The sequence below is a fragment of the Pseudopodoces humilis genome, chromosome 4 (assembly GCF_049639895.1).
Source record: "Pseudopodoces humilis isolate 2021_Gansu_Grassland_sample_001 chromosome 4, ASM4963989v1, whole genome shotgun sequence".
NCBI lineage: Eukaryota > Metazoa > Chordata > Aves > Passeriformes > Paridae > Pseudopodoces > Pseudopodoces humilis.
The window spans coordinates 69,776,682-69,801,648 of NC_142203.1; the positions used below are offsets into that span (position 1 = coordinate 69,776,682).

At 58.1% G+C, this 24,967-nt stretch overlaps 6 protein-coding genes and 2 pseudogenes across 13 annotated transcripts in view; 1 reads left to right on the plus strand and 7 right to left on the minus strand.

Moving 5' to 3' along the window:
• UBAP2 (ubiquitin associated protein 2) overlaps nucleotides 1-24,967 on the plus strand; it is a 129,732-nt gene that overhangs the window by 82,288 nt on the left and 22,477 nt on the right. The window lies entirely within an intron of this gene.
• Nucleotides 1,043-1,947, minus strand: LOC106628561 (interferon-like). Its single transcript, XM_088054250.1, has one exon. The coding sequence runs from the start codon at nucleotides 1,629-1,631 to the stop codon at nucleotides 1,059-1,061; it is 573 nt and encodes a 190-aa protein (XP_087910376.1). The 5' UTR covers nucleotides 1,632-1,947; the 3' UTR covers nucleotides 1,043-1,058.
• On the minus strand, nucleotides 4,100-5,004 carry LOC106628564 (interferon-like). The gene has a single exon (XM_014259141.2). The coding sequence runs from the start codon at nucleotides 4,686-4,688 to the stop codon at nucleotides 4,116-4,118; it is 573 nt and encodes a 190-aa protein (XP_014114616.1). The 5' UTR covers nucleotides 4,689-5,004; the 3' UTR covers nucleotides 4,100-4,115.
• On the minus strand, nucleotides 7,157-8,061 carry LOC148184530 (interferon-like). The gene has a single exon (XM_088054182.1). The coding sequence runs from the start codon at nucleotides 7,743-7,745 to the stop codon at nucleotides 7,173-7,175; it is 573 nt and encodes a 190-aa protein (XP_087910308.1). The 5' UTR covers nucleotides 7,746-8,061; the 3' UTR covers nucleotides 7,157-7,172.
• Nucleotides 10,230-10,817, minus strand: LOC148184531 (interferon-like). Its single transcript, XM_088054363.1, has one exon. The coding sequence runs from the start codon at nucleotides 10,815-10,817 to the stop codon at nucleotides 10,230-10,232; it is 588 nt and encodes a 195-aa protein (XP_087910489.1).
• LOC148184532 (interferon-like) lies at nucleotides 13,294-14,027 on the minus strand. The gene has a single exon (XM_088054349.1). The coding sequence runs from the start codon at nucleotides 13,880-13,882 to the stop codon at nucleotides 13,310-13,312; it is 573 nt and encodes a 190-aa protein (XP_087910475.1). The 5' UTR covers nucleotides 13,883-14,027; the 3' UTR covers nucleotides 13,294-13,309.
• On the minus strand, nucleotides 16,367-16,934 carry LOC148184533 (interferon-like; annotated as a pseudogene).
• Nucleotides 19,428-20,003, minus strand: LOC148184534 (interferon-like; annotated as a pseudogene).

A 24,967-nucleotide genomic window follows, 5' to 3' on the forward strand; every position in this document is an offset into this window, starting at 1 on the left:
ACCGTCTAAGGAAGCTGAGTATGTGGAAGTCCATGGCACCTGATGCCATGGCATCTGCACGTCCTGAGAGGACTTGAGAGATGGAGTTGCTAGGCCAGCGTGGATCGGTTTTGAGAAATGATGTCTGTCAAGTGAAGTCACCGATAAGTGGAAGAAGGGAAACAGCCCCCCTGTTTTTACAAAGGGAATAGTGGAAGAGTGTGGGAACTGCAGAGCAGTCAGCGTGAGCTTCGTCCTAGGCAAGGTGATGAGGCAGCTTCTGTGGGAAAGAGAAACTCTGCTAAGGCCGCTGGAAATGAGACAGGGGACTGGAAATGGGGACTATGGCTTTTGAAAGTGGGAAGCTTGCCGTTCCCGGCATTTTTGGTGATGTTCTATACAGTTAGGGCTGCAGAGCGCTGTGTAAGAGTAAGTGACCTTGTGTGCCTGGACTTGTGGCAAGTGTTTGACACTGTCCCGCAGGACATCCTTGTCTGTTAAGTGCCAGGGCCGCGCATTTGGATGGATGGAGCGCGGTGTGGGTGAAGCGGATGAGCTGCAGCGGTGCTTTCCAACCTTAGCGCTTCTTTATTTTTGGGTGGTGATTCTGGGGTGTTGGCCAAACGCTGGCAATGTTTTTTCCCAAGTGGTTGCTACAGGATGCTGCTCGGCCAGTGAGAAGAGCGGGCAGGGAGTGTTTGGAGCGGGGCTTGGAGTTGGTGTCGAATGGAGAAGGCTTTCCCCCGGCCCAAAGAGCGGTTGCAGTGTGCTGGTGAGACAAGAGGCAGTGGCAGTTGTTTTGTCATAGGTCTTTATTTTCCGTGGCATAAAATAGCAAGTAAGTAGAAAAATAAATACGTGAATAAGTAAATAAATAGGCGAATAAATAAATAAATGAACAAATAAATAATTGGGTGGAGAAGGTCTTCAGTCCTAATGAAGGGGAGAGGCTGTACCAATGGAGACGCAGTGGTTGCAGGCTCCGGGCGCCGTGCGGTTGTTAGAGGCATGTCGGTTGTCCCAGGTTGGGGGGGCGGGCGGGTGAGGCTGGAGGTGGGTTTGGGGTGCGGGTGTTTGTGCTAGCGGCGCATGGTGCGTGTGAGGTTGTGGAGGTGCTGCAAAGAGGCGCGAGCTTCGAGGCGGACGTGGTCCCAGGCGCAGGCGCTGTGGTTGTGGGCACGGAGGAAGAGGTGGATGTCCCTGAAGTACTTGTTGATGGTGAGCAGCAGGTTGCGTGGTCCTTTGAAGAGCGTGGCGTTGTCGGGGAGGCAGTGCTCGAGGAGGTGGATGTGGTGCTGGAGTTTGTTGAGGAGGTCGTTGCGAGCCTGGGTGGGCCAGTGCTGGCGGGTGCTGTTGGTGCTGAGGGTGTGGAAGAGGTGCTGGAGGATGTGTAGGGCGGTGTCGGCGGCTTGGTGCGGGTGGAGGTTGTCGCGGAGGAGGGTGTCGGGGAAGAAGGGCGGCTCCTGGAGGTGGCAGGGCTGTGTGTGGCTGGGAGCCATGTCCTGGAGGAGGCGGAGTGCGTCGCCAGGGAAGGTGTCGTCGTGTGTCCAGAGCTGTTGGCAGGCGAGGGCGGTGGCGAGAGCGGTGAGGAGGAGCGGGAGCACCGGAGCGGCGTGCGGCAGGCGTGTCTGTGGGGCTTTGAGCGCAGCCATGGTGGGTCTGTGGGTGCTGTCGGACAGCGGTGAGCAGGAGCCCGGCGAGGCTCGGTGCTGCTGCTGGTGCTGGTGGCTGTGCTTGGGACGCCGCCGGGCGTGCGGCTTTGTATCGCGGCAGCTTTCCCTTCTTCGCTTTCCGATTGCTGGGGGTTTCCGCCCGTGGTTTCTAGTTTGGGCTGGTGGCTGTAGTGGTCTCGGGGCAGGCAGGGTTTAGCTGGGGTGTCCGTGGTCGGGGATGGTGGTGGCGGTTGTGGTCTCGGGGCAGAGTGGCTGTAGTGGGTGAACGGGGTTGAGAAAGCGCTAGGTCCGAGGTGTTGGGGTCAGGTGTGTTGGGGAGGGCTGTTGTTGTTATTCCCTGTCACCTGCAGGGCCAGCTTTCGGGCCTGTGCTGTGCAGCTGAAGCCTCCTTTGTGCCTAAGCATTTTTTCCACCTGCAAAGCCCTGCCGGTGGCTGTGGTCGCTTTTCCTTTCACTTTGTGGCTTGCCTTTATTTTCATCTTAGCCGCTGTTTTCCTTTTGCGGTTGCAAGGGATGTGCAGTGATGTCAAGTGGGCGAGGGCTGGGTATCTCCCTCCTGCGGTGAACGCCCCGGGGCGGTGGCAGTGTGCGAGGGGCTGTGTGCGGGAGTAAGCCTCGGAGGCGGCGAGTGCGTTCTTGCGCCGGTGTGGCCCAGGTGCCGTGTCGGAAGCTGAGGTGGCGGGGCAAGAAGACATTTCAAAATAGGGTGGATGAAGAAGGAGTAGGAAGACCGGGAGAGCTTTGTTGTTGCTCCTGTGTTGTTTGCTGTGTGTCTGTGGTGCCGTTTGTTTGGCGCTAGAGCGGGGCCGTAGTTTTGTTTTCCCTGCTTCCGTAGATGAGGCAGGCAGAGAGCGAAGGGGGACTGTCGCCCGTCAGAGAAACGCTGCTGTGTTTTGGGGTTGCCAGAGCCCTCCCCCGGAAGAGTGTGTCCAGCTGAAGGCTCTTTGGTTCATGGGAGGAGTGGAGCTTTTGGCAGGAGTGTCTGCTCTGAAGATGCAGAGGGCATCAGAGGACGTCACGTGTGAGAAAGGCTGAGGGGGCTGGGCTGCTTCAGCCGGAGTAGAGAAGACCTGCCAGTAGTTTCAGATGCCTTTAAACAAAGGCCAGAATCTGGGGAGTGCAAAGAGGTGTTTGTTTGCACCTCTTTGTTCACGGATGTGCACGGGGATGACGTGGCTGGCCTCATCGGGACGTAGCCGGGACTATTCCTACCATGAGTGGATGCTGGGATCTGGAGGTTTTTAGACTTCAGGGACGAGAGGCTGTGGAGACGGGCAGGTGGTTGCAGCCTTGTGTGTCACTGAGCTCCTGCCACACCCGCCAACGTCGCGGAAGGCAAGTGCTGGGAGCCCTGCAATGAAGAATGAAGAGGCCGAGGCCACTGGAGGATAAGATGTGGTGTGAGACCGTCTAAGGAAGCTGAGTATGTGGAAGTCCATGGCACCTGATGCCATGGCATCTGCACGTCCTGAGAGGACTTGAGAGATGGAGTTGCTAGGCCAGCGTGGATCGGTTTTGAGAAATGATGTCTGTCAAGTGAAGTCACCGATAAGTGGAAGAAGGGAAACAGCCCCCCTGTTTTTACAAAGGGAATAGTGGAAGAGTGTGGGAACTGCAGAGCAGTCAGCGTGAGCTTCGTCCTAGGCAAGGTGATGAGGCAGCTTCTGTGGGAAAGAGAAACTCTGCTAAGGCCGCTGGAAATGAGACAGGGGACTGGAAATGGGGACTATGGCTTTTGAAAGTGGGAAGCTTGCCGTTCCCGGCATTTTTGGTGATGTTCTATACAGTTAGGGCTGCAGAGCGCTGTGTAAGAGTAAGTGACCTTGTGTGCCTGGACTTGTGGCAAGTGTTTGACACTGTCCCGCAGGACATCCTTGTCTGTTAAGTGCCAGGGCCGCGCATTTGGATGGATGGAGCGCGGTGTGGGTGAAGCGGATGAGCTGCAGCGGTGCTTTCCAACCTTAGCGCTTCTTTATTTTTGGGTGGTGATTCTGGGGTGTTGGCCAAACGCTGGCAATGTTTTTTCCCAAGTGGTTGCTACAGGATGCTGCTCGGCCAGTGAGAAGAGCGGGCAGGGAGTGTTTGGAGCGGGGCTTGGAGTTGGTGTCGAATGGAGAAGGCTTTCCCCCGGCCCAAAGAGCGGTTGCAGTGTGCTGGTGAGACAAGAGGCAGTGGCAGTTGTTTTGTCATAGGTCTTTATTTTCCGTGGCATAAAATAGCAAGTAAGTAGAAAAATAAATACGTGAATAAGTAAATAAATAGGCGAATAAATAAATAAATGAACAAATAAATAATTGGGTGGAGAAGGTCTTCAGTCCTAATGAAGGGGAGAGGCTGTACCAATGGAGACGCAGTGGTTGCAGGCTCCGGGCGCCGTGCGGTTGTTAGAGGCATGTCGGTTGTCCCAGGTTGGGGGGGCGGGCGGGTGAGGCTGGAGGTGGGTTTGGGGTGCGGGTGTTTGTGCTAGCGGCGCATGGTGCGTGTGAGGTTGTGGAGGTGCTGCAAAGAGGCGCGAGCTTCGAGGCGGACGTGGTCCCAGGCGCAGGCGCTGTGGTTGTGGGCACGGAGGAAGAGGTGGATGTCCCTGAAGTACTTGTTGATGGTGAGCAGCAGGTTGCGTGGTCCTTTGAAGAGCGTGGCGTTGTCGGGGAGGCAGTGCTCGAGGAGGTGGATGTGGTGCTGGAGTTTGTTGAGGAGGTCGTTGCGAGCCTGGGTGGGCCAGTGCTGGCGGGTGCTGTTGGTGCTGAGGGTGTGGAAGAGGTGCTGGAGGATGTGTAGGGCGGTGTCGGCGGCTTGGTGCGGGTGGAGGTTGTCGCGGAGGAGGGTGTCGGGGAAGAAGGGCGGCTCCTGGAGGTGGCAGGGCTGTGTGTGGCTGGGAGCCATGTCCTGGAGGAGGCGGAGTGCGTCGCCAGGGAAGGTGTCGTCGTGTGTCCAGAGCTGTTGGCAGGCGAGGGCGGTGGCGAGAGCGGTGAGGAGGAGCGGGAGCACCGGAGCGGCGTGCGGCAGGCGTGTCTGTGGGGCTTTGAGCGCAGCCATGGTGGGTCTGTGGGTGCTGTCGGACAGCGGTGAGCAGGAGCCCGGCGAGGCTCGGTGCTGCTGCTGGTGCTGGTGGCTGTGCTTGGGACGCCGCCGGGCGTGCGGCTTTGTATCGCGGCAGCTTTCCCTTCTTCGCTTTCCGATTGCTGGGGGTTTCCGCCCGTGGTTTCTAGTTTGGGCTGGTGGCTGTAGTGGTCTCGGGGCAGGCAGGGTTTAGCTGGGGTGTCCGTGGTCGGGGATGGTGGTGGCGGTTGTGGTCTCGGGGCAGAGTGGCTGTAGTGGGTGAACGGGGTTGAGAAAGCGCTAGGTCCGAGGTGTTGGGGTCAGGTGTGTTGGGGAGGGCTGTTGTTGTTATTCCCTGTCACCTGCAGGGCCAGCTTTCGGGCCTGTGCTGTGCAGCTGAAGCCTCCTTTGTGCCTAAGCATTTTTTCCACCTGCAAAGCCCTGCCGGTGGCTGTGGTCGCTTTTCCTTTCACTTTGTGGCTTGCCTTTATTTTCATCTTAGCCGCTGTTTTCCTTTTGCGGTTGCAAGGGATGTGCAGTGATGTCAAGTGGGCGAGGGCTGGGTATCTCCCTCCTGCGGTGAACGCCCCGGGGCGGTGGCAGTGTGCGAGGGGCTGTGTGCGGGAGTAAGCCTCGGAGGCGGCGAGTGCGTTCTTGCGCCGGTGTGGCCCAGGTGCCGTGTCGGAAGCTGAGGTGGCGGGGCAAGAAGACATTTCAAAATAGGGTGGATGAAGAAGGAGTAGGAAGACCGGGAGAGCTTTGTTGTTGCTCCTGTGTTGTTTGCTGTGTGTCTGTGGTGCCGTTTGTTTGGCGCTAGAGCGGGGCCGTAGTTTTGTTTTCCCTGCTTCCGTAGATGAGGCAGGCAGAGAGCGAAGGGGGACTGTCGCCCGTCAGAGAAACGCTGCTGTGTTTTGGGGTTGCCAGAGCCCTCCCCCGGAAGAGTGTGTCCAGCTGAAGGCTCTTTGGTTCATGGGAGGAGTGGAGCTTTTGGCAGGAGTGTCTGCTCTGAAGATGCAGAGGGCATCAGAGGACGTCACGTGTGAGAAAGGCTGAGGGGGCTGGGCTGCTTCAGCCGGAGTAGAGAAGACCTGCCAGTAGTTTCAGATGCCTTTAAACAAAGGCCAGAATCTGGGGAGTGCAAAGAGGTGTTTGTTTGCACCTCTTTGTTCACGGATGTGCACGGGGATGACGTGGCTGGCCTCATCGGGACGTAGCCGGGACTATTCCTACCATGAGTGGATGCTGGGATCTGGAGGTTTTAGACTTCAGGGACGAGAGGCTGTGGAGACGGGCAGGTGGTTGCAGCCTTGTGTGTCACTGAGCTCCTGCCACACCGCCAACGTCGCGGAAGGCAAGTGCTGGGAGCCCTGCAATGAAGAATGAAGAGGCCGAGGCCACTGGAGGATAAGATGTGGTGTGAGACCGTCTAAGGAAGCTGAGTATGTGGAAGTCCATGGCACCTGATGCCATGGCATCTGCACGTCCTGAGAGGACTTGAGAGATGGAGTTGCTAGGCCAGCGTGGATCGGTTTTGAGAAATGATGTCTGTCAAGTGAAGTCACCGATAAGTGGAAGAAGGGAAACAGCCCCCCTGTTTTTACAAAGGGAATAGTGGAAGAGTGTGGGAACTGCAGAGCAGTCAGCGTGAGCTTCGTCCTAGGCAAGGTGATGAGGCAGCTTCTGTGGGAAAGAGAAACTCTGCTAAGGCCGCTGGAAATGAGACAGGGGACTGGAAATGGGGACTATGGCTTTTGAAAGTGGGAAGCTTGCCGTTCCCGGCATTTTTGGTGATGTTTCTATACAGTTAGGGCTGCAGAGCGCTGTGTAAGAGTAAGTGACCTTGTGTGCCTGGACTTGTGGCAAGTGTTTGACACTGTCCCGCAGGACATCCTTGTCTGTTAAGTGCCAGGGCCGCGCATTTGGATGGATGGAGCGCGGTGTGGGTGAAGCGGATGAGCTGCAGCGGTGCTTTCCAACCTTAGCGCTTCTTTATTTTTGGGTGGTGATTCTGGGGTGTTGGCCAAACGCTGGCAATGTTTTTTCCCAAGTGGTTGCTACAGGATGCTGCTCGGCCAGTGAGAAGAGCGGGCAGGGAGTGTTTGGAGCGGGGCTTGGAGTTGGTGTCGAATGGAGAAGGCTTTCCCCCGGCCCAAAGAGCGGTTGCAGTGTGCTGGTGAGACAAGAGGCAGTGGCAGTTGTTTTGTCATAGGTCTTTATTTTCCGTGGCATAAAAATAGCAAGTAAGTAGAAAAATAAATACGTGAATAAGTAAATAAATAGGCGAATAAATAAATAAATGAACAAATAAATAATTGGGTGGAGAAGGTCTTCAGTCCTAATGAAGGGGAGAGGCTGTACCAATGGAGACGCAGTGGTTGCAGGCTCCGGGCGCCGTGCGGTTGTTAGAGGCATGTCGGTTGTCCCAGGTTGGGGGGGCGGGCGGGTGAGGCTGGAGGTGGGTTTGGGGTGCGGGTGTTTGTGCTAGCGGCGCATGGTGCGTGTGAGGTTGTGGAGGTGCTGCAAAGAGGCGCGAGCTTCGAGGCGGACGTGGTCCCAGGCGCAGGCGCTGTGGTTGTGGGCACGGAGGAAGAGGTGGATGTCCCTGAAGTACTTGTTGATGGTGAGCAGCAGGTTGCGTGGTCCTTTGAAGAGCGTGGCGTTGTCGGGGAGGCAGTGCTCGAGGAGGTGGATGTGGTGCTGGAGTTTGTTGAGGAGGTCGTTGCGAGCCTGGGTGGGCCAGTGCTGGCGGGTGCTGTTGGTGCTGAGGGTGTGGAAGAGGTGCTGGAGGATGTGTAGGGCGGTGTCGGCGGCTTGGTGCGGGTGGAGGTTGTCGCGGAGGAGGGTGTCGGGGAAGAAGGGCGGCTCCTGGAGGTGGCAGGGCTGTGTGTGGCTGGGAGCCATGTCCTGGAGGAGGCGGAGTGCGTCGCCAGGGAAGGTGTCGTCGTGTGTCCAGAGCTGTTGGCAGGCGAGGGCGGTGGCGAGAGCGGTGAGGAGGAGCGGGAGCACCGGAGCGGCGTGCGGCAGGCGTGTCTGTGGGGCTTTGAGCGCAGCCATGGTGGGTCTGTGGGTGCTGTCGGACAGCGGTGAGCAGGAGCCCGGCGAGGCTCGGTGCTGCTGCTGGTGCTGGTGGCTGTGCTTGGGACGCCGCCGGGCGTGCGGCTTTGTATCGCGGCAGCTTTCCCTTCTTCGCTTTCCGATTGCTGGGGGTTTCCGCCCGTGGTTTCTAGTTTGGGCTGGTGGCTGTAGTGGTCTCGGGGCAGGCAGGGTTTAGCTGGGGTGTCCGTGGTCGGGGATGGTGGTGGCGGTTGTGGTCTCGGGGCAGAGTGGCTGTAGTGGGTGAACGGGGTTGAGAAAGCGCTAGGTCCGAGGTGTTGGGGTCAGGTGTGTTGGGGAGGGCTGTTGTTGTTATTCCCTGTCACCTGCAGGGCCAGCTTTCGGGCCTGTGCTGTGCAGCTGAAGCCTCCTTTGTGCCTAAGCATTTTTTCCACCTGCAAAGCCCTGCCGGTGGCTGTGGTCGCTTTTCCTTTCACTTTGTGGCTTGCCTTTATTTTCATCTTAGCCGCTGTTTTCCTTTTGCGGTTGCAAGGGATGTGCAGTGATGTCAAGTGGGCGAGGGCTGGGTATCTCCCTCCTGCGGTGAACGCCCCGGGGCGGTGGCAGTGTGCGAGGGGCTGTGTGCGGGAGTAAGCCTCGGAGGCGGCGAGTGCGTTCTTGCGCCGGTGTGGCCCAGGTGCCGTGTCGGAAGCTGAGGTGGCGGGGCAAGAAGACATTTCAAAATAGGGTGGATGAAGAAGGAGTAGGAAGACCGGGAGAGCTTTGTTGTTGCTCCTGTGTTGTTTGCTGTGTGTCTGTGGTGCCGTTTGTTTGGCGCTAGAGCGGGGCCGTAGTTTTGTTTTCCCTGCTTCCGTAGATGAGGCAGGCAGAGAGCGAAGGGGGACTGTCGCCCGTCAGAGAAACGCTGCTGTGTTTTGGGGTTGCCAGAGCCCTCCCCCGGAAGAGTGTGTCCAGCTGAAGGCTCTTTGGTTCATGGGAGGAGTGGAGCTTTTGGCAGGAGTGTCTGCTCTGAAGATGCAGAGGGCATCAGAGGACGTCACGTGTGAGAAAGGCTGAGGGGGCTGGGCTGCTTCAGCCGGAGTAGAGAAGACCTGCCAGTAGTTTCAGATGCCTTTAAACAAAGGCCAGAATCTGGGGAGTGCAAAGAGGTGTTTGTTTGCACCTCTTTGTTCACGGATGTGCACGGGGATGACGTGGCTGGCCTCATCGGGACGTAGCCGGGGACTATTCCTACCATGAGTGGATGCTGGGATCTGGAGGTTTTAGACTTCAGGGACGAGAGGCTGTGGAGACGGGCAGGTGGTTGCAGCCTTGTGTGTCACTGAGCTCCTGCCACACCGCCAACGTCGCGGAAGGCAAGTGCTGGGAGCCCTGCAATGAAGAATGAAGAGGCCGAGGCCACTGGAGGATAAGATGTGGTGTGAGACCGTCTAAGGAAGCTGAGTATGTGGAAGTCCATGGCACCTGATGCCATGGCATCTGCACGTCCTGAGAGGACTTGAGAGATGGAGTTGCTAGGCCAGCGTGGATCGGTTTTGAGAAATGATGTCTGTCAAGTGAAGTCACCGATAAGTGGAAGAAGGGAAACAGCCCCCCTGTTTTTACAAAGGGAATAGTGGAAGAGTGTGGGAACTGCAGAGCAGTCAGCGTGAGCTTCGTCCTAGGCAAGGTGATGAGGCAGCTTCTGTGGGAAAGAGAAACTCTGCTAAGGCCGCTGGAAATGAGACAGGGGACTGGAAATGGGGACTATGGCTTTTGAAAGTGGGAAGCTTGCCGTTCCCGGCATTTTTGGTGATGTTCTATACAGTTAGGGCTGCAGAGCGCTGTGTAAGAGTAAGTGACCTTGTGTGCCTGGACTTGTGGCAAGTGTTTGACACTGTCCCGCAGGACATCCTTGTCTGTTAAGTGCCAGGGCCGCGCATTTGGATGGATGGAGCGCGGTGTGGGTGAAGCGGATGAGCTGCAGCGGTGCTTTCCAACCTTAGCGCTTCTTTATTTTTGGGTGGTGATTCTGGGGTGTTGGCCAAACGCTGGCAATGTTTTTTCCCAAGTGGTTGCTACAGGATGCTGCTCGGCCAGTGAGAAGAGCGGGCAGGGAGTGTTTGGAGCGGGGCTTGGAGTTGGTGTCGAATGGAGAAGGCTTTCCCCGGCCCAAAGAGCGGTTGCAGTGTGCTGGTGAGACAAGAGGCAGTGGCAGTTGTTTTGTCATAGGTCTTTATTTTCCGTGGCATAAAATAGCAAGTAAGTAGAAAAAATAAAATACGTGAATAAGTAAATAAATAGGCGAATAAATAAATAAATGAACAAATAAATAATTGGGTGGAGAAGGTCTTCAGTCCTAATGAAGGGGAGAGGCTGTACCAATGGAGACGCAGTGGTTGCAGGCTCCGGGCGCCGTGCGGTTGTTAGAGGCATGTCGGTTGTCCCAGGTTGGGGGGGCGGGCGGGGGAGGCTGGAGGTGGGTTTGGGGTGCGGGTGTTTGTGCTAGCGGCGCATGGTGCGTGGTGTGAGGCTGTGGAGGTGCTGCAAAGAGGCGCGAGCTTCGAGGCGGACGTGGTCCCAGGCGCAGGCGCTGTGGTTGTGGGCACGGAGGAAGAGGTGGATGTCCCTGAAGTACTTGTTGATGGTGAGCAGCAGGTTGCGTGGTCCTTTGAAGAGCGTGGCGTTGTCGGGGAGGCAGTGCTCGAGGAGGTGGATGTGGTGCTGGAGTTTGTTGAGGAGGTCGTTGCGAGCCTGGGTGGGCCAGTGCTGGCGGGTGCTGTTGGTGCTGAGGGTGTGGAAGAGGTGCTGGAGGATGTGTAGGGCGGTGTCGGCGGCTTGGTGCGGGTGGAGGTTGTCGCGGAGGAGGGTGTCGGGGAAGAAGGGCGGCTCCTGGAGGTGGCAGGGCTGTGTGTGGCTGGGAGCCATGTCCTGGAGGAGGCGGAGTGCGTCGCCAGGGAAGGTGTCGTCGTGTGTCCAGAGCTGTTGGCAGGCGAGGGCGGTGGCGAGAGCGGTGGCGAGAGCGGTGAGGAGGAGCGGGAGCACCGGAGCGGCGTGCGGCAGGCGTGTCTGTGGGGCTTTGAGCGCAGCCATGGTGGGTCTGTGGGTGCTGTCGGACAGCGGGTGAGCAGGAGCCCGGCGAGGCTCGGTGCTGCTGCTGGTGCTGGTGGCTGTGCTTGGGACGCCGCCGGGCGTGCGGCTTTGTATCGCGGCAGCTTTCCCTTCTTCGCTTTCCGATTGCTGGGGGTTTCCGCCCGTGGTTTCTAGTTTGGGCTGGTGGCTGTAGTGGTCTCGGGGCAGGCAGGGTTTAGCTGGGGTGTCCGTGGTCGGGGATGGTGGTGGCGGTTGTGGTCTCGGGGCAGAGTGGCTGTGGCTGTAGTGGGTGAACGGGGGTTGAGAAAGCGCTAGGTCCGAGGTGTTGGGGTCAGGTGTGTTGGGGAGGGCTGTTGTTGTTATTCCCTGTCACCTGCAGGGCCAGCTTTCGGGCCTGTGCTGTGCAGCTGAAGCCTCCTTTGTGCCTAAGCATTTTTTCCACCTGCAAAGCCCTGCCGGTGGCTGTGGTCGCTTTTCCTTTCACTTTGTGGCTTGCCTTTATTTTCATCTTAGCCGCTGTTTTCCTTTTGCGGTTGCAAGGGATGTGCAGTGATGTCAAGTGGGCGAGGGCTGGGTATCTCCCTCCTGCGGTGAACGCCCCGGGGCGGTGGCAGTGTGCGAGGGGCTGTGTGCGGGAGTAAGCCTCGGAGGCGGCGAGTGCGTTCTTGCGCCGGTGTGGCCCAGGTGCCGTGTCGGAAGCTGAGGTGGCGGGGCAAGAAGACATTTCAAAATAGGGTGGATGAAGAAGGAGTAGGAAGACCGGGAGAGCTTTGTTGTTGCTCCTGTGTTGTTTGCTGTGTGTCTGTGGTGCCGTTTGTTTGGCGCTAGAGCGGGGGCCGTAGTTTTTGTTTTCCCTGCTTCCGTAGATGAGGCAGGCAGAGAGCGAAGGGGGACTGTCGCCCGTCAGAGAAACGCTGCTGTGTTTTGGGGTTGCCAGAGCCCTCCCCCGGAAGAGTGTGTCCAGCTGAAGGCTCTTTGGTTCATGGGAGGAGTGGAGCTTTTGGCAGGAGTGTCTGCTCTGAAGATGCAGAGGGCATCAGAGGACGTCACGTGTGAGAAAGGCTGAGGGGGCTGGGCTGCTTCAGCCGGAGTAGAGAAGACCTGCCAGTAGTTTCAGATGCCTTTAAACAAAGGCCAGAATCTGGGGAGTGCAAAGAGGTGTTTGTTTGCACCTCTTTGTTCACGGATGTGCACGGGGATGACGTGGCTGGCCTCATCGGGACGTAGCCGGGACTATTCCTACCATGAGTGGATGCTGGGATCTGGAGGTTTTAGACTTCAGGGACGAGAGGCTGTGGAGACGGGCAGGTGGTTGCAGCCTTGTGTGTCACTGAGCTCCTGCCACACCGCCAACGTCGCGGAAGGCAAGTGCTGGGAGCCCTGCAATGAAGAATGAAGAGGCCGAGGCCACTGGAGGATAAGATGTGGTGTGAGACCGTCTAAGGAAGCTGAGTATGTGGAAGTCCATGGCACCTGATGCCATGGCATCTGCACGTCCTGAGAGGACTTGAGAGATGGAGTTGCTAGGCCAGCGTGGATCGGTTTTGAGAAATGATGTCTGTCAAGTGAAGTCACCGATAAGTGGAAGAAGGGAAAACAGCCCCCCTGTTTTTACAAAGGGAATAGTGGAAGAGTGTGGGAACTGCAGAGCAGTCAGCGTGAGCTTCGTCCTAGGCAAGGTGATGAGGCAGCTTCTGTGGGAAAGAGAAACTCTGCTAAGGCCGCTGGAAATGAGACAGGGGACTGGAAATGGGGACTATGGCTTTTGAAAGTGGGAAGCTTGCCGTTCCCGGCATTTTTGGTGATGTTCTATACAGTTAGGGCTGCAGAGCGCTGTGTAAGAGTAAGTGACCTTGTGTGCCTGGACTTGTGGCAAGTGTTTGACACTGTCCCGCAGGACATCCTTGTCTGTTAAGTGCCAGGGCCGCGCATTTGGATGGATGGAGCGCGGTGTGGGTGAAGCGGATGAGCTGCAGCGGTGCTTTCCAACCTTAGCGCTTCTTTATTTTTGGGTGGTGATTCTGGGGTGTTGGCCAAACGCTGGCAATGTTTTTTCCCAAGTGGTTGCTACAGGATGCTGCTCGGCCAGTGAGAAGAGCGGGCAGGGAGTGTTTGGAGCGGGGCTTGGAGTTGGTGTCGAATGGAGAAGGCTTTCCCCGGCCCAAAGAGCGGTTGCAGTGTGCTGGTGAGACAAGAGGCAGTGGCAGTTGTTTTGTCATAGGTCTTTATTTTCCGTGGCATAAAATAGCAAGTAAGTAGAAAAATAAATACGTGAATAAGTAAATAAATAGGCGAATAAATAAATAAATGAACAAATAAATAATTGGGTGGAGAAGGTCTTCAGTCCTAATGAAGGGGAGAGGCTGTACCAATGGAGACGCAGTGGTTGCAGGCTCCGGGCGCCGTGCGGTTGTTAGAGGCATGTCGGTTGTCCCAGGTTGGGGGGGCGGGCGGGTGAGGCTGGAGGTGGGTTTGGGGTGCGGGTGTTTGTGCTAGCGGCGCATGGTGCGTGTGAGGTTGTGGAGGTGCTGCAAAGAGGCGCGAGCTTCGAGGCGGACGTGGTCCCAGGCGCAGGCGCTGTGGTTGTGGGCACGGAGGAAGAGGTGGATGTCCCTGAAGTACTTGTTGATGGTGAGCAGCAGGTTGCGTGGTCCTTTGAAGAGCGTGGCGTTGTCGGGGAGGCAGTGCTCGAGGAGGTGGATGTGGTGCTGGAGTTTGTTGAGGAGGTCGTTGCGAGCCTGGGTGGGCCAGTGCTGGCGGGTGCTGTTGGTGCTGAGGGTGTGGAAGAGGTGCTGGAGGATGTGTAGGGCGGTGTCGGCGGCTTGGTGCGGGTGGAGGTTGTCGCGGAGGAGGGTGTCGGGGAAGAAGGGCGGCTCCTGGAGGTGGCAGGGCTGTGTGTGGCTGGGAGCCATGTCCTGGAGGAGGCGGAGTGCGTCGCCAGGGAAGGTGTCGTCGTGTGTCCAGAGCTGTTGGCAGGCGAGGGCGGTGGCGAGAGCGGTGAGGAGGAGCGGGAGCACCGGAGCGGCGTGCGGCAGGCGTGTCTGTGGGGCTTTGAGCGCAGCCATGGTGGGTCTGTGGGTGCTGCGGGACAGCGGTGAGCAGGAGCCCGGCGAGGCTCGGTGCTGCTGCTGGTGCTGGTGGCTGTGCTTGGGACGCCGCCGGGCGTGCGGCTTTGTATCGCGGCAGCTTTCCCTTCTTCGCTTTCCGATTGCTGGGGGTTTCCGCCCGTGGTTTCTAGTTTGGGCTGGTGGCTGTAGTGGTCTCGGGGCAGGCAGGGTTTAGCTGGGGTGTCCGTGGTCGGGGATGGTGGTGGCGGTTGTGGTCTCGGGGCAGAGTGGCTGTAGTGGGTTGAACGGGGTTGAGAAAGCGCTAGGTCCGAGGTGTTGGGGTCAGGTGTGTTGGGGAGGGCTGTTGTTGTTATTCCCTGTCACCTGCAGGGCCAGCTTTCGGGCCTGTGCTGTGCAGCTGAAGCCTCCTTTGTGCCTAAGCATTTTTTCCACCTGCAAAGCCCTGCCGGTGGCTGTGGTCGCTTTTCCTTTCACTTTGTGGCTTGCCTTTATTTTCATCTTAGCCGCTGTTTTCCTTTTGCGGTTGCAAGGGATGTGCAGTGATGTCAAGTGGGCGAGGGCTGGGTATCTCCCTCCTGCGGTGAACGCCCCGGGGCGGTGGCAGTGTGCGAGGGGCTGTGTGCGGGAGTAAGCCTCGGAGGCGGCGAGTGCGTTCTTGCGCCGGTGTGGCCCAGGTGCCGTGTCGGAAGCTGAGGTGGCGGGGCAAGAAGACATTTCAAAATAGGGTGGATGAAGAAGGAGTAGGAAGACCGGGAGAGCTTTGTTGTTGCTCCTGTGTTGTTTGCTGTGTGTCTGAGGTGCCGTGTTATTGGTGCTACAGCGGGGCCGTAGTTTTGTTTTCCCTGCTTCCGTAGATGAGGCAGGCAGAGAGCGAAGGGGGACTGTCGCCCGTCAGAGAAACGCTGCTGTGTTTTGGGGTTGCCAGAGCCCTCCCCCGGAAGAGTGTGTCCAGCTGAAGGCTCTTTGGTTCATGGGAGGAGTGGAGCTTTTGGCAGGAGTGTCTGCTCTGAAGATGCAGGAGGGCATCAGAGGACGTCACGTGTGAGAAAAGGCTGAGGGGGCTGGGCTGCTTCAGCCGGAGTAGAGAAGACCTGCCAGTAGTTTCAGATGCCTTTAAACAAAGGCCAGAATCTGGGGAGTGCAAAGAGGTGTTTGTTTGCACCTCTTTGTTCACGGATGTGCACGGGGATGACGTGGCTGGCCTCATCGGGACGTAGCCGGGACTATTCCTACCATGAGTGGATGCTGGGATCTGGAGGTTTTAGACTTCAGGGACGAGAGGCTGTGGAGACGGGCAGGTGGTTGCAGCCTTGTGTGTCACTGAGCTCCTGCCACACCGCCAACGTCGCGGAAGGCAAGTGCTGGGAGCCCTGCAATGAAGAATGAAGAGGCCGAGGCCACTGGAGGATAAGATGTGGTGTGAGACCGTCTAAGGAAGCTGAGTATGTGGAAGTCCATGGCACCTGATGCCATGGCATCTGCACGTCCTGAGAGGACTTGAGAGATGGAGTTGCTAGGCCAGCGTGGATCGGTTTTTGAGAAATGATGTCTGTCAAGTGAAGTCACCGATAAGTGGAAGAAGGGAAACAGCCCCCCTGTTTTTACAAAGGGAATAGTGGAAGAGTGTGGGAACTGCAGAGCAGTCAGCGTGAGCTTCGTCCTAGGCAAGGTGATGAGGCAGCTTCTGTGGGAAAGAGAAACTCTGCTAAGGCCGCTGGAAATGAGACAGGGGACTGGAAATGGGGACTATGGCTTTTGAAAGTGGGAAGCTTGCCGTTCCCGGCATTTTTGGTGATGTTCTATACAGTTAGGGCTGCAGAGCGCTGTGTAAGAGTAAGTGACCTTGTGTGCCTGGACTTGTGGCAAGTGTTTGACACTGTCCCGCAGGACATCCTTGTCTGTTAAGTGCCAGGGCCGCGCATTTGGATGGATGGAGCGCGGTGTGGGTGAAGCGGATGAGCTGCAGCGGTGCTTTCCAACCTTAGCGCTTCTTTATTTTTGGGTGGTGATTCTGGGGTGTTGGCCAAACGCTGGCAATGTTTTTTCCCAAGTGGTTGCTACAGGATGCTGCTCGGCCAGTGAGAAGAGCGGGCAGGGAGTGTTTGGAGCGGGGCTTGGAGTTGGTGTCGAATGGAGAAGGCTTTCCCCCGGCCCAAAGAGCGGTTTGCAGTGTGCTGGTGAGACAAGAGGCAGTGGCAGTTGTTTTGTCATAGGTCTTTATTTTCCGTGGCATAAAATAGCAAGTAAGTAGAAAAATAAATACGTGAATAAGTAAATAAATAGGCGAATAAATAAATAAATGAACAAATAAATAATTGGGTGGAGAAGGTCTTCAGTCCTAATGAAGGGGAGAGGCTGTACCAATGGAGACGCAGTGGTTGCAGGCTCCGGGCGCCGTGCGGTTGTTAGAGGCATGTCGGTTGTCCCAGGTTGGGGGGGGCGGGTGAGGCTGGAGGTGGGTTTGGGGTGCGGGTGTTTGTGCTAGCGGCGCATGGTGCGTGTGAGGTTGTGGAGGTGCTGCAAAGAGGCGCGAGCTTCGAGGCGGACGTGGTCCCAGGCGCAGGCGCTGTGGTTGTGGGCACGGAGGAAGAGTGTGGATGTCCCTGAAGTACTTGTTGATGGTGAGTAGCAGGTTGCGTGGTCCTTTGAAGAGCGTGGCGTTGTCGGGGAGGCAGTGCTCGAGGAGGTGGATGTGGTGCTGGAGTTTGTTGAGGAGGTCGTTGCGAGCCTGGGTGGGCCAGTGCTGGCGGGTGCTGTTGGTGCTGAGGGTGTGGAAGAGGTGCTGGAGGATGTGTAGGGCGGTGTCGGCGGCTTGGTGCGGGTGGAGGTTGTCGTGGAGGAGGGTGTCGGGGAAGAAGGGCGGCTCCTGGAGGTGGCAGGGCTGTGTGTGGGAGCCATGTCCTGGAGGAGGCGGAGTGCGTCGCCAGGGAAGGTGTCGTCGTGTCCAGAGCTGTTGGCAGGCGAGGGCGGTGGCGAGAGCGGTGAGGAGGAGCGGGAGCACCGGAGCGGCGTGCGGCAGGCGTGTCTGTGGGGCTTTGAGCGCAGCCATGGTGGGTCTGTGGGTGCTGTCGGACAGCGGTGAGCAGGAGCCCGGCGAGGCTCGGTGCTGCTGCTGGTGCTGGTGGCTGTGCTTGGGACGCCGCCGGGCGTGCGGCTTTGTATCGCGGCAGCTTTCCCTTCTTCGCTTTCCGATTTGCTGGGGGTTTCCGCCCGTGGTTTCTAGTTTGGGCTGGTGGCTGTAGTGGTCTCGGGGCAGGCAGGGGTTTAGCTGGGGTGTCCGTGGTCGGGGATGGTGGTGGCGGTTGTGGTCTCGGGGCAGAGTGGCTGTAGTGGGTGAACGGGGTTGAGAAAGCGCTAGGTCCGAGGTGTTGGGGGTCAGGTGTGTTGGGGAGGGCTGTTGTTGTTATTCCCTGTCACCTGCAGGGCCAGCTTTCGGGCCTGTGCTGTGCAGCTGAAGCCTCCTTTGTGCCTAAGCATTTTTTCCACCTGCAAAGCCCTGCCGGTGGCTGTGGTCGCTTTTTCCTTTCACTTTGTGGCTTGCCTTTATTTTCATCTTAGCCGCTGTTTTCCTTTTGCGGTTGCAAGGGATGTGCAGTGATGTCAAGTGGGCGAGGGCTGGGTATCTCCCTCCTGCGGTGAAACGCCCGGGGCGGTGGCAGTGTGCGGGGGGCTGTGTGGGGGAGTAAGCCGCGGAGGCGGCGAGTGCGTTCTTGCGCCGGTGTGGCCCAGGTGCCGTGTCGGAAGCTGAGGTGGCGGGGCAAGAAGACATTTCAAAATAGGGTGGATGAAGAAGGAGTAGGAAGACCGGGAGAGCTTTGTTGTTGCTCCTGTGTTGTTTGCTGTGTGTCTGTGGTGCCGTTTGTTTGGCGCTAGAGCGGGGCCGTTTTGTTTTCCCTGCTTCCGTAGATGAGGCAGGCAGAGAGCGAAGGGGGACTGTCGCCCGTCAGAGAAACGCTGCTGTGTTTTGGGGTTGCCAGAGCCCTCCCCCGGAAGAGTGTGTCCAGCTGAAGGCTCTTTGGTTCATGGGAGGAGTGGAGCTTTTGGCAGGAGTGTCTGCTCTGAAGATGCAGAGGGCATCAAGAGGACGTTCACGTGTGTGAGAAAGGCTGAGGGGGCTGGGCTGCTTCAGCCGGAGTAGAGAAGACCTGCCAGTAGTTTTCAGATGCCTTTAAACAAAGGCCAGAATCTGGGGAGTGCAAAGAGGTGTTTGTTTGCACCTCTTTGTTCACGGATGTGGCACGGGGATGACGTGGCTGGCCTCATCGGGACGTAGCCGGGACTATTCCTACCATGAGTGGATGCTGGGATCTGGAGGTTTTAGACTTCAGGGACGAGAGGCTGTGGAGACGGGCAGGTGGTTGCAGCCTTGTGTGTCACTGAGCTCCTGCCACACCGCCAACGTCGCGGAAGGCAAGTGCTGGGAGCCCTGCAATGAAGAATGAAGAGGCCGAGGCCACTGGAGGATAAGATGTGGTGTGAGACGACCGTCTAAGGAAGCTGAGTATGTGGAAGTCCATGGCACCTGATGCCATGGCATCTGCACGTCCTGAGAGGACTTGAGAGATGGAGTTGCTAGGCCCAGCGTGGATCGGTTTTGAGAAATGATGTCTGTCAAGTGAAGTCACCGATAAGTGGAAGAAGGGATAAACAGCCCCCCTGTTTTTACAAAGGGAATAGTGGAAGAGTGTGGGAACTGCAGAGCAGTCAGCGTGAGCTTCGTCCTAGGCAAGGTGATGAGGCAGCTTCTGTGGGAAAGAGAAACTCTGCTAAGGCCGCTGGAAATGAGACAGGGGACTGGAAATGGGGACAACTATGGCTTTTGAAAGTGGGAAGCTTGCCGTACCGGCATTTTTGGTGATGTTTCTATACAGTTAGGGCTGCAGAGCGGTGTGTAAGAGTAAGTGACCTTGTGTGCCTGGACTTGTGGCAAGTGTTTGACACTGTCCCGCAGGACATCCTTGTCTGTTAAGTGCCAGGGCCGCGCATTTGGATGGATGGAGCGCGGTGTGGGTGAAGCGGATGAGCTGCAGCGGTGCTTTCCAACCTTAGCGCTTCTTTATTTTTGGGTGGTGATTCTGGGGTGTTGGCCAACGCTGGCAATGTTTTTTCCCAAGTGGTTTGCTACAGGATGCTGCTCGGCCAGTGAGAAGAGCGGGCAGGGAGTGTTTGGAGCGGGGCTTGGAGTTGGTGTCGAATGGAGAAGGCTTTCCCCGGCCCAAAGAGCGGTTGCAGTGTGCTGGTGAGACAAGAGGCAGTGGCAGTTGTTTTGTCATAGGTCTTTATTTTCCGTGGCATAAAATAGCAAGTAAGTAGAAAAATAAATACGTGAATAAGTAAATAAATAGGCGAAATAAATAAATAAATGAAACAAATAAATAATTGGGTGGAAGAAGGTCTTCAGTCCTAATGAAGGGGAGAGGCTGTACCAATGGAGACGCAGTGGTTGCAGGCTCCGGGCGCCGTGCGGTTGTTAGAGGCATGTCGGTTGTCCCAGGTTGGGGGGGCGGGCGGGTGAGGTGGGTTTGGGGTGCGGGTGTTTGTGCTAGCGGCGCATGGTGCGTGTGAGGTTGTGGAGGTGCTGCAAAGAGGCGCGAGCTTCGAGGCGGACGTGTCCCAGGCGCAGGCGCTGTGGTTTGTGGGCACGGAGGAAGAGGTGGATGTCCCTGAAGTACTTGTTGATGGTGAGCAGCAGGTTGCGTGGGTCCTTTGAAGAGCGTGGCGTTGTCGGGGAGGCAGTGCTCGAGGAGGTGGATGTGGTGCTGGAGTTTGTTGAGGAGGTCGTTGCGAGCCTGGGTGGGCCAGTGCTGGCGGGTGCTGTTGGTGCTGAGGGTGTGGAAGAGGTGCTGGAGGATGTGTAGGGCTGGTGTCGGCGGCTTGGTGCGGGTGGAGGTTGTCGCGGAGGAGGGTGTCGGGGAAGAAGGGCGGCTCCTGGAGGTGGCAGGGCTGTGTGTGGCTGGGAGCCATGTCCTGGAGGAGGCGGAGTGCGGTCGCCAGGGAAGGTGTCGTCGTGTGTCCAGAGCTGTTGGCAGGCGAGGGCGGTGGCGAGAGCGGTGAGGAGGAGCGGGAGCACCGGAGCGGCGTGCGGCAGGCGTGCCTGTGGGGCTTTGAGCGCAGCCATGGTGGGTCTGTGGGTGCTGTCGGACAGCGGTGAGCAGGAGCCCGGCGAGGCTCGGTGCTGCTGCTGGTGCTGGTGGCTGTGCTTGGGACGCCGCCGGGCGTGCGGGCTTTGTATCGCGGCAGCTCCCCCTTCTTCGCTTTCCGATTGCTGGGGGTTCCCGCCCGTGGTTTCTAGTTTGGGCTGGTGGCTGTAGTGGTCTCGGGGCAGGCAGGGTTTAGCTGGGGTGTCCGTGGTCGGGGATGGTGGTGGCGGTTGTGGTCTCGGGGCAGAGTGGCTGTAGTGGGTGAACGCGGGGTTGAGAAAGCGCTAGATCCGAGGTGTTGGGGTCAGGTGTGTTGGGGAGGGCTGTTGTTGTTATTCCCTGTCACCTGCAGGGCCAGCTTTCGGGCCTGTGCTGTGCAGCTGAAGCCTCCTTTGTGCCTAAGCATTTTTTTCCACCTGCAAAGCCCTGCCGGTGGCTGTGGTCCGCTTTTCCTTTCACTTTGTGGCTTGCCTTTATTTTCATCTTAGCCGCTGTTTTCCTTTTGCGGTTGCAAGGGATGTGCAGTGATGTCAAGTGGGCGAGGGCTGGGTATCTCCCTCCTGCGGTGAACGCCCCGGGGCGGTGGCAGTGTGCGAGGGGCTGTGTGCGGAGTAAGCCTCGGAGGCGGCGAGTGCGGTTCTTGCGCCGGTGTGGCCCAGGTGCCGTGTCGGAAGCTGAGGTGGCGGGGCAAGAAGACATTTCAAAATAGGGTGGATGAAGAAGGAGTAGGAAGACCGGGAGAGCTTTGTTGTTGCTCCTGTGTTGTTTGCTGTGTGTCTGTGGTGCCGTTTGTTTGGCGCTAGAGCGGGGCCGTAGTTTTGTTTTCCCTGCTTCCGTAGATGAGGCAGGCAGAGAGCGAAGGGGGACTGTCGCCCGTCAGAGAAAACGCTGCTGTGTTTTGGGGTTGCCAGAGCCCTCCCCGGAAGAGTGTGTCCAGCTGAAGGCTCTTTGGTTCATGGGAGGAGTGGAGCTTTTTTGGCAGGAGTGTCTGCTCTGAAGATGCAGAGGGCATCAGAGGACGTTCACGTGTGAGAAAGGCTGAGGGGGCTGGGCTGCTTCAGCGGGAGTAGAGAAGACCTGCCAGTAGTTCCAGATGCCTTTAAACAAAGGCCAGAATCTGGGGAGTGCAAAGAGGTGTTTGTTTGCACCTCTTGTTCACGGATGTGCACGGGGATGACGTGGCTGGCCTCATCGGGACGTAGCCGGGACTATTCCTACCATGAGTGGATGCTGGGATCTGGAGGTTTTAGACTTCAGGGACGAGAGGCTGTGGAGACGGGCAGGTGGTTGCAGCCTTGTGTGTCACTGAGCTCCTGCCACAACACGCCGCCAACGTCGCGGAAAGGCAAGTGCTGGGAGCCCTGCAATGAAGAATGAAGAGGCCGAGGCCACTGGAGGATAAGATGTGGTGTGAGACCGTCTAAGGAAGCTGAGTATGTGGAAGTCCATGGCACCTGATGCCATGGCATCTGCACGTCCTGAGAGGACTTGAGAGATGGAGTTGCTAGGCCAGCGTGGATCGGTTTTGAGAAATGATGTCTGTCAAGTGAAGTCACCGATAAGTGGAAGAAGGGGAACAGCCCCCCTGTTTTTTACAAAGGGAATAGTGGAAGAGTGTAGGGAACTGCAGAGCAGTCAGCGTGAGCTTCGTCCTAGGCAAGGTGATGAGGCAGCTTCTGTTGGGAAAGAGAAACTCTGCTAAGGCCGCTGGAAATGAGACAGGGGACTGGAAAATGGGGGACTATGGCTTTTGAAAGTGGGAAAGCTTGCCGTTCCCGGCATTTTTGGTTGATGTTCTATACAGTTAGGGCTGCAGAGCGCTGTGTAAGAGTAAGTGACCTTGTGTGCCTGGACTTGTGGCAAGTGTTTGACACTGTCCCGCAGGACATCCTTGTCTGTTAAGTGCCAGGCGCCGCGCATTTGGATGGATGGAGCGCGGTGTGGGTGAAGCTGGTATGAGCTGCAGCAGCGGTGCTTTCCAACCTTAGCGCTTCTTTATTTTTGGGTGGTGATTCTGGGGTGTTGGCAAGTGGCATTTTTCATGGTGCAGCTCCAGAGGCGGGATGGGGTTAGCGGGCTGAGTGTTGAGGGTCCTGGGTCGGCGACAGGCGAGTGTTTGCTGGATCGGCAGCATGAGAGAGATAACGTAGAATGGAAATATAGCATATGGTGAGCTTAGCGAGAGGGCAGTTGTTGAGGTGAGGCGTGGGAGACCTGTTTGGGGGGGGGGGGGTCGTGGTTCTGCAGGGGGGAGCTGAGGTAGGCGGTGGGGAGGAGGGTGAGTGGCGAGTGGTGTCAACGTGTGAGGGTCTTTGTCGTTGCGGTGCTGCCGATGTTCGGGGAGTGTGCGGGGGGGCGCGGTGTCACTGTTTGGGCTGGGTGCACGGTGTTGGGTGAGTGTGCGAGGCGGGAAGGGGGTGGAGGGTGGTGGTCTGGGCGCCCAGAGGTGTGGAGCAGGCGGTTTGCAGTTGTTCCGGAGAAGCGAGAAAAGGTGAAGCTGTAGAAATTTGGGTGCTAAGGAGGTGCGGAGGTGTTGGGGGCGGCGGGCATTGGTGGGTTGTGGGCGGCGTGTTTGGTGGTTTGCCGGGGTGGGTTGTGTGGAGGGTCTTGGGCGGGCGGGTCGCGGGATGGTGGCCGGTGGGTGGTGAGGTGGTGGTGCGTTGGGTGTGGTGGTTGTGGGGTGGGCTTGTTCTGTCTGTGGAGTTTGGCCGGTGTGCGGCTGTTTGTTGATTTCAGAAAGCGTGGGTGGGGCGCTTTTGAGGTCTATTTGGGAAGGCTTCCTGAGGGCATGATGAGTGTGAGCAGTGGAGGAGGGAGTCTCTGGAAGGGGGGTGGAGTGTGGGGGGGGGGCGGGAGTGAGGCGGAGTGGGTGGCGGGAGGCGGGGTTGGAGGCTGCGGTGGGTCGGGGTTGTCGAAGGGTGCGAGGGAGGTGAGCGAGTTGTGTTTGCGGGTTCGGTTTTGCGGGTTTGCGCTGGTGGTAGTGTTTCCCGTCAGTGGTGGGCAGGGGGGGGGTGCGTAGTGGTGCCGTGTTTGGGTGTGCTGGCGTGGGAGAGGTGCGAGGAGGATGGGGTTATGGAGGGTGGGTGTTGAGGCGGTGTCTGAGAGGCGTGCCGAGAGGGACGTGGACAGCTGGGGCTGAGCCTTGGGAGAATTCCTGCAGGCTTCGGAGGCTGTGCCAGCTTTATTGGGTGTTTCATGGGGTGTTTCCTTTGTTGCGGGATGTGCAGGGGAGTGGCGGGCCTTGGACCCGCGGTACCGCCCGGTGGGTGGGTTCGGGGGTTGGCTTGAGTACTAGTGGGGTGGGCTGGCGGTGTGGCGGTTTCGGAGCGAGTGGGGGCGGGCATTGAGGCGTGGGGGGGGCAATGGAGGCTGGGCTGGGTGTGTGGTGTGCTGGGCGTTGTGTGGAGTCCGGGGCGATGTTCGCCTCCTGTGAGAGGTTGAGGAGGGGATTCTGCGCCGTGACGGTTTGTGGGTCAAGCTCCCGGACAAGTGTGCGGTAAGCTCCTTGGGTTAGAGGGGACTTGTGGAAGTGGGCTGAGGAGCACGGGTCGTCCGGGAAGGTAGGGGCTGGGGTTACGAGGCAAGCCTGCTGATCAGTGCAGGGCTGAATGGGATGCTTGGATAGTGGACTTGTTCGATGTTGCGGTGAGTTGCTTGGGCGCGGTTTACGTGTGAGGGTTGGGGTGAACGTGTTCCTGTTCGAGGGCAGGGGTCGTTGTGCCGTGGCCCGGCCAATGCGTGCGTGGTGTGAGCCAGAGAGAGGGTGCCACTGAGGGTTGTTTTTGACTTGGACTGGTGTTGCAAGCTGGCATCTTTCAGTGCTTCGAGGCTGGCATGAATGCGGGAGAGTGGCGGTTGAGAAGTGTCGAAGGGAGTCCAGGCGAAGACGTCCTTTTCGTGGGAAGGGAAGGGGGATTGAATAGCATTTTCGTCAGAAGTGAGGAGTTTTGAAAAGTATCAGCTGGTGATAAGATGAAGGATACTTTGAGTGGAAGTGCGTCGCTTGGGGTAACGTAGCGCGCTGTGTGGAGGCCGGGCCTGGAGTGATGTTGGAGTCCCGGGCACTGGTTAAGGGGGGCTTGGTGGAGAGGTGTGGGGTGGGCATGGGTTGAGCTACAAAGGCCGATTGGGAGATGGGTTGCCCTGCAGTTTGCAGTGGGAACGGAGGCGTGCTGAAGGATATGGAGGGGTGGAGGCTGGTTGTTGGCTGAGAGGCTTTCGGGAAGGCTGTGGGGGTTGCGCGGATGAGAGGGGCTTGGCTGATTGATCGGGGACTGAGTGGAGTTAAAGGTTGAATGATAGGCGTATAGCTATGGGGGGTGCGGAAGTGGGAGAGGCGCTGGAGTGAGCTGTGGTGGATGGTCGAGGGTCAGCCTGCTTAAGTGTGGTGCAGGGTTGAGGGAGCTTGAGGGGGGGTGAGGGGGGGGAGGGGAGGAGTTTGCGGCATGGGGTTGATTGGGGTGGCTGCAAGGGCAAGCGTTGTTCGCTGGTGTGAGCCGTGGCGAGGCTGTGTGAGGAGGAATTGTGGAGTCGATTTGGTGACGGGATGTATATGCGGGGCATTATGAGGGCATTGGGGGGTTCGGGGTGGTTTTTGGGTTTGTGGGTGTGTTCGGCGGTGGGCTGTGGGGGTGTGTCGGGTGGGGTGGAGGGTGTCGGGGAGTGTGGGAGGGTGGGTTTGTGGGTGGGTTCCGGGGGGCGGGCAGGGGTTGGAGGCGGGGTTGTTTTGGGGTCCATGTCGGGGCGAGTCGTCCCTGAAGACTGATGTTGGGGCAGATGTGCAAGGGCGGTCGGGGCGGTGAGCGAGGGTGCTGTCTTTCTGTGGGGCTTTGCTGTCATGGTGTTCTTGGTGGTGGAGGGGTGAGGGTGCGGGGGGCTGTGGTGGGTCTCTGGGGTGTAGGGCGGCGGCGGGGGCGTTCGGGGCTGTCTTGCTCCGTGGGGG